Source organism: Thunnus maccoyii, chromosome 2 (genome assembly GCF_910596095.1).
Source record: "Thunnus maccoyii chromosome 2, fThuMac1.1, whole genome shotgun sequence".
Classification (NCBI taxonomy): Eukaryota; Metazoa; Chordata; class Actinopteri; order Scombriformes; family Scombridae; genus Thunnus; species Thunnus maccoyii.
This window is the reverse complement of record NC_056534.1, coordinates 3,043,096-3,057,716: the sequence shown is the minus strand read 5'-3', so window position 1 is coordinate 3,057,716 and position 14,621 is coordinate 3,043,096. Positions and strand designations below refer to the sequence as shown.

The window sequence follows — 14,621 nt, the reverse complement described above, 5'->3', positions numbered from 1 at the left end:
GAGAAGTTTAGAGGGAAAAATCACTATTTGGTGGAGCTGTTAACAACTCATAGACATGTGAAATGTGACCCCGACTACACACTGCTTTTTGTAAGACGTCAAAAGACAAAAAGGTTGGAAACCACTGGTTTCATCTTTAACAATGTGTTGTATTTTAAAAGCTTGTTATATTATCCATAGTGTCAAATCTTCATCTGAAAAGTAACTAAAGCTGTCAAATAAATGTAGTGGAGTAGAAGTGTAAAGTAGCATCACATGGAAATACTCAAGTAAAGTATAAGTACTTCAACATTATAGTTAAGTATAGTACTTTAGTAAATATACTCGGTGTATGTTGCGCAGTCGTAGTTGCGCTTTATCCGCGCAGCGTTGTTGCTCTTGAACGCGCCCTCGAAATGAATTCTGGGAACGTCAAGATGGCGGGAGGTTCGAAAGGCTTTAGAACAATATGGCAGAAATAAAAAAACTGTACATAAAAACTACAGTCCGGTGATAACCGCAGACTGTGGACTGTGTCACCACCGACAGGTCGTCAGGTAACAGCCGGTGAAGATGAACCGAAGCCGGAGGAAGGTTGACCGTCCGCCCGCTCTGACAGCCTCCTCTCTGGAGCAACAAGCGGTCAAACACAAACCAAACCGCCTGAGCAGAAGTTCCAGACAGAGTCAACAGACAGCGGAGGAGCGCGACTCCCCCCGGAGCCAAAAGTCAGGTCAGTAACTCTGTTTATGTTTTATTATCGGTTTAGTTTGTTGGAAGTTGTTAAGTTGTTCTTGTCGTCTGCTGTGACGGTTCAAGTCCTGACAACGTCCCGCCGTCCTGCATGCAGAGGACTGAGAGACAAACTACGCTCAAATATCTCGCAGTTTATAGTTTTCTTGGCTATATAAGAAATAATCTGAATCTAAGAACACGACTAAACACATCTTTACAAACCGGAGAGTTCAGTCCTCACTTCAGCATAGATTAATTTCACCAAACTGCAGTTAATGTTTGTCAAATTTAAACTGTAAACAACTGTTTACCTCATTCTTGCTACCAAAACAAGACAGCTATGCGAAATAATGGTACAATTTATCTGATAAATATGCAGCTTGGTGGATTATGCATATATATGTATAGAATATAATGTATAAAGACCTCTATAGTCTATAACGTCTGTACTTTCTGTAAACTAAAAACAGATAAACAACATTTTGATGTCATGAAATTAAGCTAGTTGCAGATTTCAGACAAACTGCATTTGTATGTCATTATTCTCCGTTATTATGAGTGAATCCTTGTACAGTTGAACCAATCAGTGCTCTCAGCTTCACAATATCTGATCTACTGAAGAGGTGACGCTGACCTCTGACCTCCCCGTGGCATCAGATAAGCTGAGCTGCAGTAAACGTTTCATCTGAAAACATCCGTTGTTTGTGTTTCTTCTTCTTCTTCTTCTTCTCCTCCAGAGTTCAAGACCCCGACCAGGATCCCGAGATCCCGAGTCTCTGGTGGTTTCAGCGCAGAGTCTCCGCACAACGACTCCGACATTCAGCAGGACATCATCTGGGACGCCACCTCTCCTTCGCCGCAGAGACTCGGTAAACTTCGACCCGCCGACTGAGATGTGATGTGGAGATTTAAAGACAGCGAACCGTCCTAACCAATGAATCATTTTAGTAATTTTTTAAAGACTTAAGGCTAAATATTTGCTTTTTTCTGCTTCTCAAATGTGAAGATTTGCTTTCTTTTTTGTGTTTTATATCATTGTCAGCTGAACATCTTTGTGATCTTTGTTCATTGTTGACTGTGCAGTTTGGTGACTCTGTATTTATCTTCAGGTAAAAGAGGAAAGAAACATCCTGCTGCTGGATTTGTGGACATCTCTGAGATCGTCAACAGGATCGCTCCAAAGGTCGGTGACATGACACGACACTCGAAGGTCTCAGTTCTCTAAAACAATTAGTAAATATTTATATTTGCATTTATTTATTTGCTCGTGTGTCGTCTCTCTCTCTCTGAAGCACGGCAGGCCGAAAGCCGCTGAGCCGACTCTGCAGCAGTGGATCGGAGACAGCGCCAACATTCCCTGCACGCCTGACGTCCAGGTTCCCAAACCCAAGAAGAAATCCCCGAGGTATCCGACGGCAACGGCTATTATGCTGCTGTGATGATTTAACATTTTGGGACAAAACTAGTTCTCTTAAGAACACGAAAAACCTGATTTTCAGGGGTTTTACTTTTTTATTTGACTGTACAAAATAAAACAAAAATACAATGTGTCAAATGATCCCCAACGACGGGATGAAACATCTGTACGCTGCCTTTGACCTGAAACATTTTAATGAGACATTGGTCATGAGGCCGCTGGTTGTTTGAGATATGATCAAACACTCTCCAGTCTAATAGAACCAGAAAGATTAAAGGTATAGACACATCTCTGTAGAAACAGGGAGGAAAAATCTCTGATGGTCGATCAGTTTTTATCACAATATCAACATATGACTCAACCTCACATCATGTTATATTATACAGTAGCATAGCACAGTAGTATAGTACGTACAAAAATATCTTTTTTGTTTTGCTTCTTTTTTCATGAAATATGGTGCCTTAAATCCTTTTAAATCATATCTGCTCAAGTCTTTTTTTCCACCAGCTATTCTCAAATTTTGAGCTGATAAACTCCATAATTCCAGAAATACAAAAGTTTGCATTATTGTTAATGCAAAGTAATAATAACACACAGAAAATACAGACTTTTCTCCCCAACTAGTGCTGAAATCATTTCATTGATCCGTTACAAAGTAGCAGATTAAACAGATGAACGTAATTTCAACTGTTTTCTTTTCTAACAAAAGGCCGAACGGAGTCGACGACCTGCTGAAGTTGGCCAAACAGTTTGACTTCAACATGTTTCGTCAGGATGAAGAAGAAGAAGCCGAAGACCTGCACCAGCAGAGTCAGGAGCTCCTGTCTGAGGACATCTTGGATTTCGAGAACGGTGATCTGAACGACGTTTCACCTTCGCTTCCTGGAAACCGTCAACCAGCGACAGCGACAGCGGCGGCTGACACAGATCTGGATCAACATATGGAGGACGATTTGGATTTTCTGTTTGATGGACCGACTCAGCACATAAGCGGAGATTTAAGTCAGTTTTCGTCCGCTCTGCCTTCACAAGTGAAACATGCTCCCGCTGAGTCATCCGAAGAGGCTTCTGGGAAACCTCGGCCACATGTTCCCACTGTTGGCGTCGCCATGACACACGCCAAAGGCGCGTCGGCGAACGACGAGTTCGAGGACGACTGGGAAAACGATGACTTTCTGGACGACTCTTTAGTTTTAGAGGTGACGCAGAATCCACAGAACTTCTCCGCTCCGAAGCACTGTTCGACCCAGAAACCAGCCAGTGAAATGAAACATCGTCCGCTACATGTTCCTGCAGGTGGAGGCGTTAGACTCAGCCAATCAGCCGCCTCTAAAGCAGAAAAGGAAAATGTGAGAAGAACTTTTAAACTAGAATCCAACCCTAAGTTTTCTGTGGAGAGAATCCCCACAAACACAAACTTAAAGTGTTTCTCGGATCAAAGCTGGAAAACAGAAGGTAAAGACTCTCAGCAGAGCCGGTTCTCTTCAGTCGAGACAGGAAATCAACATACTTGGCAAACATATTCACAGTTTCATCAAAGGACTTCTGCTGCGACTGTAAAACACAGCACGTCTTCTTCTACTGCGTCAAATACAGTGGCTACGAAAACGACTCAGAACTTAACAAACGGATCGTCTCCCAGCGAGGCTCCTGCCGTCTCCGACGCCGACTTCCTGGACGACGACTTGGACTATTTCTTCTCGTCCGACCCCGTCTGGGACGACCCAGCTGACGACGACCTGCTGTGCGAGATGTGCGACGACCTGGAGAACCAGATCCAGAGAGCGGAGAACGTCTCCACCAAACAGACTCACCAGAGACCAGTTCTGCAACCGTCCAACAGGAACCAACAGACGGCCAATCAGCAGCCCGCATCTGGGCGAGGCGGGGCTTTCTTGCAGCCACTTTCTCAAAAACAGTCAGCTCTTACCTGCGGTTCAGGTAGACCGGCGGGTAGTTTTGCCTCTGGCGTCCCTGCAGGTGCACGAGTCGACACGGTGAAGGATTCTATCAGATTCACACAGTCGAAAAGTGCTTCAGGAACCACGAACAGCTCGACGTGTCCGCAGGCGAGCAGCAGGGTCCAATCAGCTGCTGCAGCTCCGCCACCGCCCCCACCGCCGCCGCAAGGAAACAGCGGCAAACATCAGTTCACCTTCAAGAAGCCAAACAACCCGGTTTCCACGGTGACCAACGCAGGTAAGAGCACACAGAGTGTCTGAAAGCAGGTTTTAATTAAGTTAAAATCAAACAGTGACACATAAATAACAATTATTATTGATTATAAACCTCTACTGGATTAATCTCTTTCTAAAATGAGATTATAAAACTTTTAAAATCTGTTCTGAAGACTTTAAGGAAGAAGACATTTTAACTAAATGAGATAATTACTGATTCGTCTGGCTGTCAGATGTTTGAAGATGAAGATCTGTATCTTATATATAAAAGTACATATTGAGAAAATGTTAAAATCATAAACTTGGAGAAGCAAAGTCTCTTGAAACAGAGGAACCGATGGAAGCAAAGATGAGGTGTTATAAGTCTGACAAGGTGTTTTTGTAGAAGAACGATTGTGTGAAGAACCGTCCGGCTTATATTACAATATGAGAAGTAGGTTAAAGCTTATTACAGGATGTGGTCTCAGTCCGGTCTCAAACGAGTTCTGGAACGATTTGTTTGTTGGTGGGAACGTGATCTGACCGACTACACGGCTTCAACGGCTCCATTAGCGCCAAGAGCGCTTTGCATGCTGGGATGTTGATGAGTGAGTATGAGTAGAGGTCCGACTGGGCAGGTAGGAGCTTCTTCCTGTGTTTATGTTCTCGTTCAGACTCATCAGACCAATGAGGGCAGTTCTCACCCGGCGTTTAGTGATGAGTTTTGGTTCGCTTGGATTTTTTTCTGTGCAGAAAGAAACCGAACCAACAAGTTCACCAATTCATCCACCGATTCGGACAAGAGCGAGCCAACTATTGATCTGGTTCTTACAACGTTCAGATGTGTTTATAGTCACTCAGAAAGACAGAAGTTCAAATCCTGGCTCCTCTCTCACCTCCACACAGCAAGAAGAGGGTGTGAATGTCAGATTGTCCATTTCAGGAAGTTACAGACATGGCCGAGCACATAGATTTGTCCATCCACCATGCTGGCAGGTAAACGTTTGTACCAAAATAGTCATGTAACAAAATATCTGGCATGATGACCTGGACGAAAATAACTCATGTTTGTCCCAATACAGTATAGACACGCGATGCAGATGTGTTTTTTTACTCACGTCTGAACAGCGCCATGAAACTGTAGAGACGGTCTGAGGCGAAGGAGCGCCGGCCACAGACCGCCTCAAGCGCTTTCGCAGCACTGTTTACTGTACAGGACATCAGCAATTCGACAATGCAGCTCTCCGCTAAACTGTCACTTGCTGCCAGTCTGCTGTATACAGTATGTACAGTATATATATGACACAAAAAGGCAATTTATCATTCTAGCTGGTAAAAATATGTTTGGCTGGTGGATTTTTTCATCTACTCGTCCCTTTGGCAGGCGAGTCAGAGAGTTAATTTTGGACACTGCCTGTGGAGCTTCTGACCTCCAGTAGCGCTGTTTTCCCATCATCCAACCTGGAGAGACCAGATCCTCGAGTCAGTCTGATCCTCCAGGGTTAATTATGAGACATGGCGAAATAACAATATCAGTTATTGGTAGAAGAAGAAGTTGCAGGTGACGTGCTCACTGCAGTTTGTGTGAACATCAAACCTCTTAACATGTCGTCAAGGTGAGCAGTAGAGCTGCAGCTAATGACTATTTCCCCCATTGATTAATCTGTTGATTCTGATTAATCGTTTAATTTATATGTTTGAAATTGAGAAAATGTTCATCAGAGCTCAAGGTGACGAACCCAGAAATATTCAGTGAACAGTCATATAAAACAAAAAGAAAAGCAGCAAATCATCACATTTGAGGAGCTAAAACCACAAAATGGTCATTTATGCTGGATGAATCGTTTAAACCATTGATCGGTTATCAAAAATGTTGTTGATTAATTGACAGAAAATAGATCATTTCAGTTTAATGTGATGTTCCTGCTGTGCTCTGATGACAGATGCTCAGGTGTCTCAACTGTGTGGAAATAGAAATTAATGCACCGTTGCCATAGTTACTCATCGTTTATCCTCAGATTAGGTGAAGTGAGATTAGTCAGGGAGACTTGCTGTTCATTTGTCCATCTTTTGCATCAAGTAAATTACAATAAGTTTGGGTCAAGGTTTATTTTTTAACTTAATAACTGCTTAGTTTAATTTTTCGTGTGGAATAACAGAAGTATTTTTAACGGAATCGACTCGTCTGTCTGTGTCTTCTGTGTTTCTGTCCTCAGCGGCTTTCGGTAAATGTTCAGCAGCAGAGATCGAGCTGAAGAAGCAGCAGGCGATGGAGAGAAGACGACAGCGACTGCAGGCCGTCCAGAACCTCCGAGCTCCGACCTGACAGAGAGACGTACTCCAGAACTCACCTGGACTCACCTGGACTCACCTGTCTGATGAAACCAGACAGAAACATGAGCTCCTGAGCTGCAGCTGTCTACTGTCAGCTCTGTTTGTTCTAATAGTAACGTACATTTAGGACGACAGTTTCAGTTTTAAAAAATTCTGATCTTTTTTTTTTTTTTTTTTTTTATAAAGAGCTGATCGACATGTCCTCCATAGATATGTTCTTGTAAAATTAAACTGTATATGTGATGTCTTTATACTTGTGTAGAGAGTCTATTGATGTCTGATTTCTTTCAGTTTTTGAAAATGTAAATGTATTTTATGTTTTTAAAGAAATAGTGCAACGTTTTGCGGAATAAGCTCTTTTGCTCTTTTTTTCCATGCATTTTTTACTTACTTTTGATAGAAATACTATTGAGATGATGGTAAATGTGGGAAAATCTCAGCATGGGAATCTGTGTGCATTAAAGGGGTACTCATTAAACATTTTTGTATTGCACTTCCACGAAGTTGGGGGACTCGTAAATGACAGATTAAACCAAGAATGGTCAAAATTAAGGAAGCAGAGGCCAAAATATCCTCACTTTAAGTGCGTAGTATTGGTCAAGCTCCAAAAACATCCTGTATCCTACATTTCCCATAATGCAACTCAATTGCAAACCCCACACCTCCAGCTTGTAATGTCAGGAGCCTAGCTTAGCATACGGACTGGAAGCAGGGGGAACGCTAGCATGGTTCTGTTCTGGTTTCAGAAAAAAAAGTTTTACAAATGTTGTTTGGTTTATTTTTGACAGAGTGAGGCTAACTGTTTCCCCCGCCTCCAGTCCTTATGCTAAGCTAGGCTAACCACATCCTGACTCTGTACTTAACATACATACTTGAGTTTGATATCAATCTACTCATCTCATTCTCAGAAAGAAAGCTAATAAGCTAATTTCCCAAAATGTTGAACTATTTACTATAATAAGAGATTATATTTTGAAAGTTGTAAAGTAAAATGTCTGAAGTAGCACAAACCTGTTTTGGGGGAAATTATTAAACACAGAATTTTATTTAATCTGTCTGAAGGAAAGAAGATTTCATCAAAACTTTCCAAAATAATCAGCTGCAAACTGAATTCACCTTCTGTCATTTAAAATTCACTGTCTTTGGCTCGTATTTGTTGTTTGCATGAAAATGAATCTGCCTGTGAACTAAAACTTACTCAAGTAAATCGTTCACTGAACTCAGAAATAACTTAATTCATCCGTGATAGATGGGTACAGACGTGGTTAGCCTAGCTTAGCACAAAGGCAGGAAGCAGGGGGAAACTGCTAGCCTAGCGCTATCAAAAAAAGAGAACAAATAAAGCTTCCAAAAAACTATGATTTATATGTGATGTTATATTCATTGAACAAGTGTAGGAAAAGAAATGTAAATGTTGTTGAGCTCTACTGTCAACTAAACCCAACTGACTACAGGATGGATCAGTAACTAGCTTGGTGGCTAACAAGACACAAGTCAATCACAGACTGGGAGTTGTTGGAAGCTGTATTTTGAAGCTAGGCTAACTTTCATAGTCATTCGAGTGTTTATGCTAAGCTAGGCTAACCACTCACAGTTAACAAAGGGATTTTCCAAAACAATGAAGACTGTTTTAGCTGCTTTTAGTCCCTTTTCTAACCCGACTACAGTGTCTCCACTTTTTTTGTTGTTTAATCACTTTTTTTCTGTAAAGCACTTTATCAAACTGATGTGAAAGTGTTTAACCAATAAAAATATTGATATCATTATTGGTTGTGTGATATGATCTGAGTCAGTTTCTAGTCGAGTCAAACCAGCTATCTTTATTTTTATTTAGTACAAAACAGCCAAAACTCAAACAGGTCAATGCTGTCAGTGTCAACACACAAACTGGTAGATGAAAATAATTTATTTTATGTACTGTCATCTGACCAGGTTGACTTGATACAAAGTTGAGCAAACAGCAGAAAACTAAATTAAATCAATATTTGCTGGTCTCCTGAGTTCACCTGCACACAGTGTTTGAGGTACTTGGCAGGTTGGTTGTTCTTGTTGCTGTAGTTCTTCATGACTCTGGCTGGATTTTAGGCTTGATGTCATGCTGCAGAATAAATTTGGGATGATCAGACGCCTCCCTGATGGTGTTGCATTATCTATTATTAATCTAAATATCTAAAGCTCCTAAATAATTTGCACAGTACATTTAAAGAGTTATTGGTTAATCATTCCTCCTGTTCATACTGGCAATTAAAAGACCCCTCTCAAATGTGCTTTCAATGTAAGTGATGGGGGACAAAATCCACAGTCCTGTTCAAAAATGCATTTAGAAGTTGATGTGAAGCTTATATGAGGCTTCATCAGTCTGAGTTAGTCATATCAAGTGGATATCTGACACATTTACAGTCTTTTTAGCATCAAATTCCCTCTTTGTGTTTCCTCGGACAGTGTTTCCCTGTTGAGCTGCAGGTGGAAGTATAGTAACAAAAAGAGGGACTTTGGCACTAAAAAGACTGTAACGTTGAAAGATATCTACTTGATTTGACTCATTTGGACGCTGAAGCTTCATATTAGCTTCAGATAAACTTTTAAATATATTTTTGCACAGAAGGAGGACTGTGGATTTTGTCCCTCATCACTTCCATTGTAAGGTCATTATGAAGGGATCTTCTAATGGTCAGTATGAACAGGAGGAATGATTACAGCAAGAAAAACAGGTTTCACTGTTCATTTGGGCTCCTGACTGTTGTTTTAAGACACATTTGAACAATTGTGAACCCGTCCTTTAAAAACTACAAAAATCAGCTGTTTTAGGGAATTACTGAACCTTTTAAAAACGGCTACGAAACGGTGCAATAATTTACTGACTATTGACATGGAACAGGAGTCCACAGGCTGTTGGTCCAGACTGGTTTTCTGTGCTGATAGTAGTTTGTTCTATTGGTACAGAACGAGTTTGCAGAGTTTATTGTTGAATCTCTTTTAATTGGTATATTGGTTACTGTACAGTTGACATGAAGTTTAACAATGTGCAACAATAAAAACATTTGGATAATTTACTTCAGTAGAAAACAAACCTCTCAATAGATTGTAGGTCAATTAAGTAAAAAACAATAATCAGTGCAAAGAGAAAATATTGAAACATGATGATACAAAGCTGCATATGTAGACTAATAAGTGTTTGGTAAAGAAAGCAGAAAAACATTTGTGATTGTTAATGAACTGTAACAGAAACACAAACACAGCTTCTCTGTAAACCAGCTTTTATTTTTTGTGTTTGGTGTTCAACAAGTCACTGCTTACTCAGGCCATGTTTTTAAAGCTTTACATTAAAACTACAGACATAGTTTAGTTTACAGGTTTTTACAATCACATATTTACAGATTTCTTTAAATCATAATCAATCTATTCAATATTCAAACAAACAAATTGGCCAAAGTGGACAGAAACTAAACAAACCTCAGACAAGATAAGAAAATCCTTTATACATATATTCTATTAATCAACTGTAGAGCTGCAACTGATGATTATTTTCATTAACAATTAACCTTGTTTTAATCTGTTTTTGAATCATTATTTACTCTATAAAATGTCAGAAAATAGTGAAAATATTAACTAAAGTTCTGTGGATTTGATCAGATGTTTAAATAGAGATTTAATTTTAAATAGAAATCCTAGTTTGTGTTTTTTCTCATAATAAACAAGAATGTGTTTGTTTATTTATTCTCTTCAAAAACAAAGACACATTTATGACATAAAACAGGTGATTACTCTACTCAGTTTGATTGACAGGACAGATGATCAGAGGGGCGGAGTTTTTACCACCATCATTATTACAGGGACTGAAGTATGGGTAGAGTTTCTCAGTGAAGGAGCAGCCAGTAAAGGAGTAGATAAGAGCTGCAGCATCTACGTCATAAAAGGAGACCAGACCCTCATCATAATCCACAAACACCCCCACCTTCTGAGGCTGAGACTGCAGAGAGAGATCCACTGCAGGGTCATCAAGAGCTTCATACTCATTTCCATTTCTCAACCATATAGTCCAGTAACCATTCCAAGGGCTCAGTGGGATGTTTTCTTTCCTGTTGATGGACTCTCTGGCCACTCCTAAATCCCATTCAGTCTTCCCTTTAACCTGAACCTCAAAGTAAAATCTGCCTGAAGAGAAACTCTGCTTTCCTAAAACACAAACACAATCAGAAAATCTCTCTGGGTTGTCTGGGAGATTCTTCTTCACATCACCATCATTTACTTGTTTCCCATCATCAGACAGGATGAGCCAGGGATCTGCTGTATCAGGATCAAGAGTCACATCCACTGCATACTGCTGGACCCTCTTCAGCTCAACCTCACCAAACAGCTTCTTCATCTCTTTACTGAGCGTCTCCTCCAGCTGAGTCACAGCTCTCACCACAGTCCCCTCATATGATGGTGGACGGACGCTGACCTCTGTCCAGTCTTTGGTGGGTAGAGCAGCTTTCAGGGACAGAAAGTTTTGGAGGAGGTGGAGGTGGTCTTCAGAGCGTGAGAGCTGCTTCACCTCAGAGCTTCTCTCCATCAGCTCAGAGATTTCCTGTTCCAGCTCTTTGATGAAGTCTTCAGCCTGTTTCTCTGTCGTTCTTTGCTTCTCTTCAATCGTCTCAATGAGCTCATTCAGGCTTCTCTCAACAGACTCCTTAAGAGCGATGAAGACCTGAACACCTTCTGCTTTCTCTCTGTCTGCATCTTCCTTACTTAGGTCAACTGAGTGTTTGATCTCTTGAACCTCCAGTCGTCTCTTCTGGATCATCTGCTGAATTTCAGCCTCTGTCTTCCCCAGCTCTGCCTTCTTTCCTTCATATTCTTCTTTCAGAGGAACAAACTCATGTGTCTTGTGGTCTAAAACAGAGCAGAGCACGCAGACACATGTCTGGTCGGTCTTACAGAACAGCTCCAGAGGTTTATCATGCTTCATACACATCCTGTCTTCCAGGTTCTCCACAGGGTCCATCAGCTGATGTCTTTTCAGACGTGAAACTGTCAGATGAGGCTCCAGGTGAGTCTCACAGTAGGAGGTCAGACACACCAGACAGGACTTCAGGGCCTTCAGTTTGGTTCCAGTACAGACGTCACAGGGAACTTCTCCTGGTTTGGCAGCTCGTTGCTCTGAGCTGCTACTGCTGGCTTTCTGTTGAGCTTCCTGTCTGAACTGAGAAACAACCTCAGAGAACAGTGTGTTGATGTGAAGCTCAGGTCTTGTGTTGAAAGCCTTCTTACATATTGGACAGAGGTACTGGTCATTACTGTTCCAGTGTTCAGTGATGCAGTTTTTGCAGAAGTTGTGTCCACATGATGTGGTGACTGGATCAGTGAACACATCCAGACAGATGGAGCACAGAAACTGATCTTCAGATAGCAGACAGCTGGCAGCAGACATATCTACATATATAGTGTGAAAAACAAAAGACACAATTTGTTTAAAATTAAATTTCAATTATTTGTTGAAAATGAAATAAGTATAATTACTGTTGTATTAAGTATAACGCGTGATATTAGTTAAAGTAATTTTGAGTAATATTTTCCTGTTATTGATCGGGATGGGAACACGTGAACGGAGTCGTGAGCAACCGTGATCATTGAAGTCGTGCTGGCAGCTCAAACAGTTATCCACAAGGCTGCATGGTGAGTTTAAAGTTGTTGTTTACTTTGATGACGTGTTTTATGTGAGCTGTTTTACACAAACACAGTAAGAGACTGTCATCTGCAGCTCTTTATCTAACAGCTCATTGTGGCTGTTTCTGCTTGTACTATTCTTCCATACAATCACTGGTGACTGGTCATTAGGGGCAGAGCCAGAAAAAACTGTGCAAACAAATGATGTTATTGTCAATTTTTAAATTTTTATCAGCTATAATTTATTATCTATGAATATAGCATCTTCATAAATTGCATTATATAATTTGTGTTAGGATTTTAGTTCATTTTTAATTGTTCCCTGTCTTGCTGCTTCAGACTGCGTTTTCCTGATTCGTGTCTGCAGCAGGCCTACGGTGGCCGGCGTGCATGTGGGGCTAGCCCCTCTCTCACAATGCAATGTGTTTTGTACGTGGGAAAATATGAATACGCATGTTCAGAGTGTTAGTATCGTAAATCACACGAAATTGATGTCAAGTGGGGCAGACAGCCCGTAGCCCCACTAAATCTCATTTCATATTTCAAATGACGCGGCAGTGCGGCTACAGCGAGCTTGGAATTAACAGTCGGCAAAAAGAGGGGAGACTTTCTTAGCCACGCCAGCTAACTTGAAAAAAAATAAAGTGGATTTCATTCTCGAGCACAGAGTATAAACCCTTTATTTGGAGGAGAAACTGGAATTAAAGCGCCTCGGAGCCCAGCAGCCACGGAATACTGTCATCACTCAAACTGCTGGTAAAATGAACCGCGGGTTTAACGTGGTGAAGTTTGCCGGGAGGAAAAACCGCCATGCTGCCCTTTTCTGAGCCGTCAGCTGGTGAGTGAAAGCATATTTTATCTTCCCGCCTTGGTGGTTCTGGTCCGTGCATTGGCCATATCATTGTGCAGGATCGATTGATATAGATGGTGACGAGTGTCAGTGTGTCCACGCTTATCTATTGAAGTTGTTGTCACAGAATGGATTAGTATCCCTAAAAAGTTGTCTTTGCGCTTCGTTGTGGTGTTGAGCTCTTTGATGTTCGCTTATGGCTCCGTAGGCTCATTTGTTCTGAGTTTGGTTATGTCGGCTTAGGACGATATATCGCATTTTTAATTCACCAATATTACAGAGAGGGTGTGCTTCAGTGATGCAGTCGAGCGCCTCGTTCCTGAACGCATCACTGTCAAGAGTCAACCAGCCAGCTTCAGCTAATGCTTTCTAGAGATCGCGGCATTTCCCAAACTGAATAAATACCACACATATAAACACAAAACTGCTTTGCTAGCTCAATCTTGTTGTAACTAAGATATCCGTAGAAAAAATATTTTTTACAGATTTAGCTACTACGTCCGCAAACTTCACATATATTTAAAACTAGCTGCGCTGTGTCACCGGCACAGCTGATGGAGGATGAGATTAAGTCTAAACTGAAGGGAAGTTTTGCTGTGTACGGGGGTGACGAGTAACGATGATGAGTGGAGAAGGGTTCGTGTTTTTCAGTGTGTGCGAGGGTGTAACTCGTCTCACAGTCTCAGAGTTCAATCCACTCAGGAAAAGGTCCGTTTTGTTTTCCACACAACCCCTAATCAGTTCAGTTCAATCCAGCTTCACAAACGAAAGACAACTCAAAACTCCGCTCCGCTCTCCGCCGCAGATCCCCACAAAACAAAAAACCAAGGACGCTAACAAAGCAACACAGTACATAAAATAAACCCAGCAAAACTTCACCGTGTTTAATTATATATCTTTAAACATTACAGTTATGGCTGAAAATGACAACAGAAAAAAAACAACTTTGCCAAGTTCACATATCTGCGCAATTCAAATCAACCACCAGTCATCTACCCAGAAATGACTGTTGTTATTAGTATGAAATGAAAAGAGTGGAACTTCCTGTCTGCTGTGTTAAAGCTGGTTGTTGAAACATTAAATATGATCAGTTGTACTCACCAGTGTTTGGCAGAGACTCTGCTGTGTTGTTGAGAAAGACTTGATGAACTCAGTTTAATTTTTATTTGGACAGAAGTGGAGAGACTCGACTGCAGCTCTGCTGTCGCTCTGACAAACTTTCAGTTTCAGTTCTGCAGAGTGACGTTGCAGCTCTATTGTCTTTCCAGTGTTGCTCCTCCTCTTACTGCAGCTCTGACTGTGAGTTTGTTTCCTCCTTCTGATTTACAGGATTATTGCGAAATATCATGGAGCAAATGTGATACTGTACCTGACAGGCAGCCAGTTTTCATATGACTAATAACTTCTGTTTCTCTTTATCTTGAACTGAGTTCAACAAATGTCGTCTGGTCAACATTGATGTTAAATCAACAGTTATTTCAAAAACACATTTTTTAACTTC

The 14,621-nt window shown here is 41.1% G+C and overlaps 2 protein-coding genes across 3 annotated transcripts; one reads left to right on the top strand and one right to left on the bottom strand.

Moving 5' to 3' along the window:
* The first annotated feature begins 347 nt into the window (after positions 1–347).
* Positions 348–8,387, top strand: etaa1a (ETAA1 activator of ATR kinase a). 2 transcript variants are annotated; one of them, XM_042392360.1, is made up of 7 exons: positions 363–426; positions 529–712; positions 1,452–1,583; positions 1,824–1,897; positions 2,007–2,119; positions 2,841–4,330; positions 6,504–8,387. In XM_042392360.1, exons 2-7 carry the CDS (start codon positions 553–555, stop codon positions 6,611–6,613), a joined length of 2,079 nt encoding a protein of 692 aa, XP_042248294.1. In that variant the 5' UTR covers positions 363–426; positions 529–552; the 3' UTR covers positions 6,614–8,387. The 2 variants fall into 2 exon arrangements, with proteins under 2 accessions (XP_042248290.1, XP_042248294.1); XM_042392356.1 differs by having other exon boundaries at positions 348–712.
* A 1,948-nt stretch (positions 8,388–10,335) lies between these two features.
* LOC121905956 (E3 ubiquitin-protein ligase TRIM21-like) lies at positions 10,336–12,034 on the bottom strand. The gene has a single exon (XM_042424573.1). The coding sequence runs from the start codon at positions 12,032–12,034 to the stop codon at positions 10,388–10,390; it is 1,647 nt and encodes a 548-aa protein (XP_042280507.1). The 3' UTR covers positions 10,336–10,387.
* Between the last annotated feature and the right edge of the window lie 2,587 nt (positions 12,035–14,621).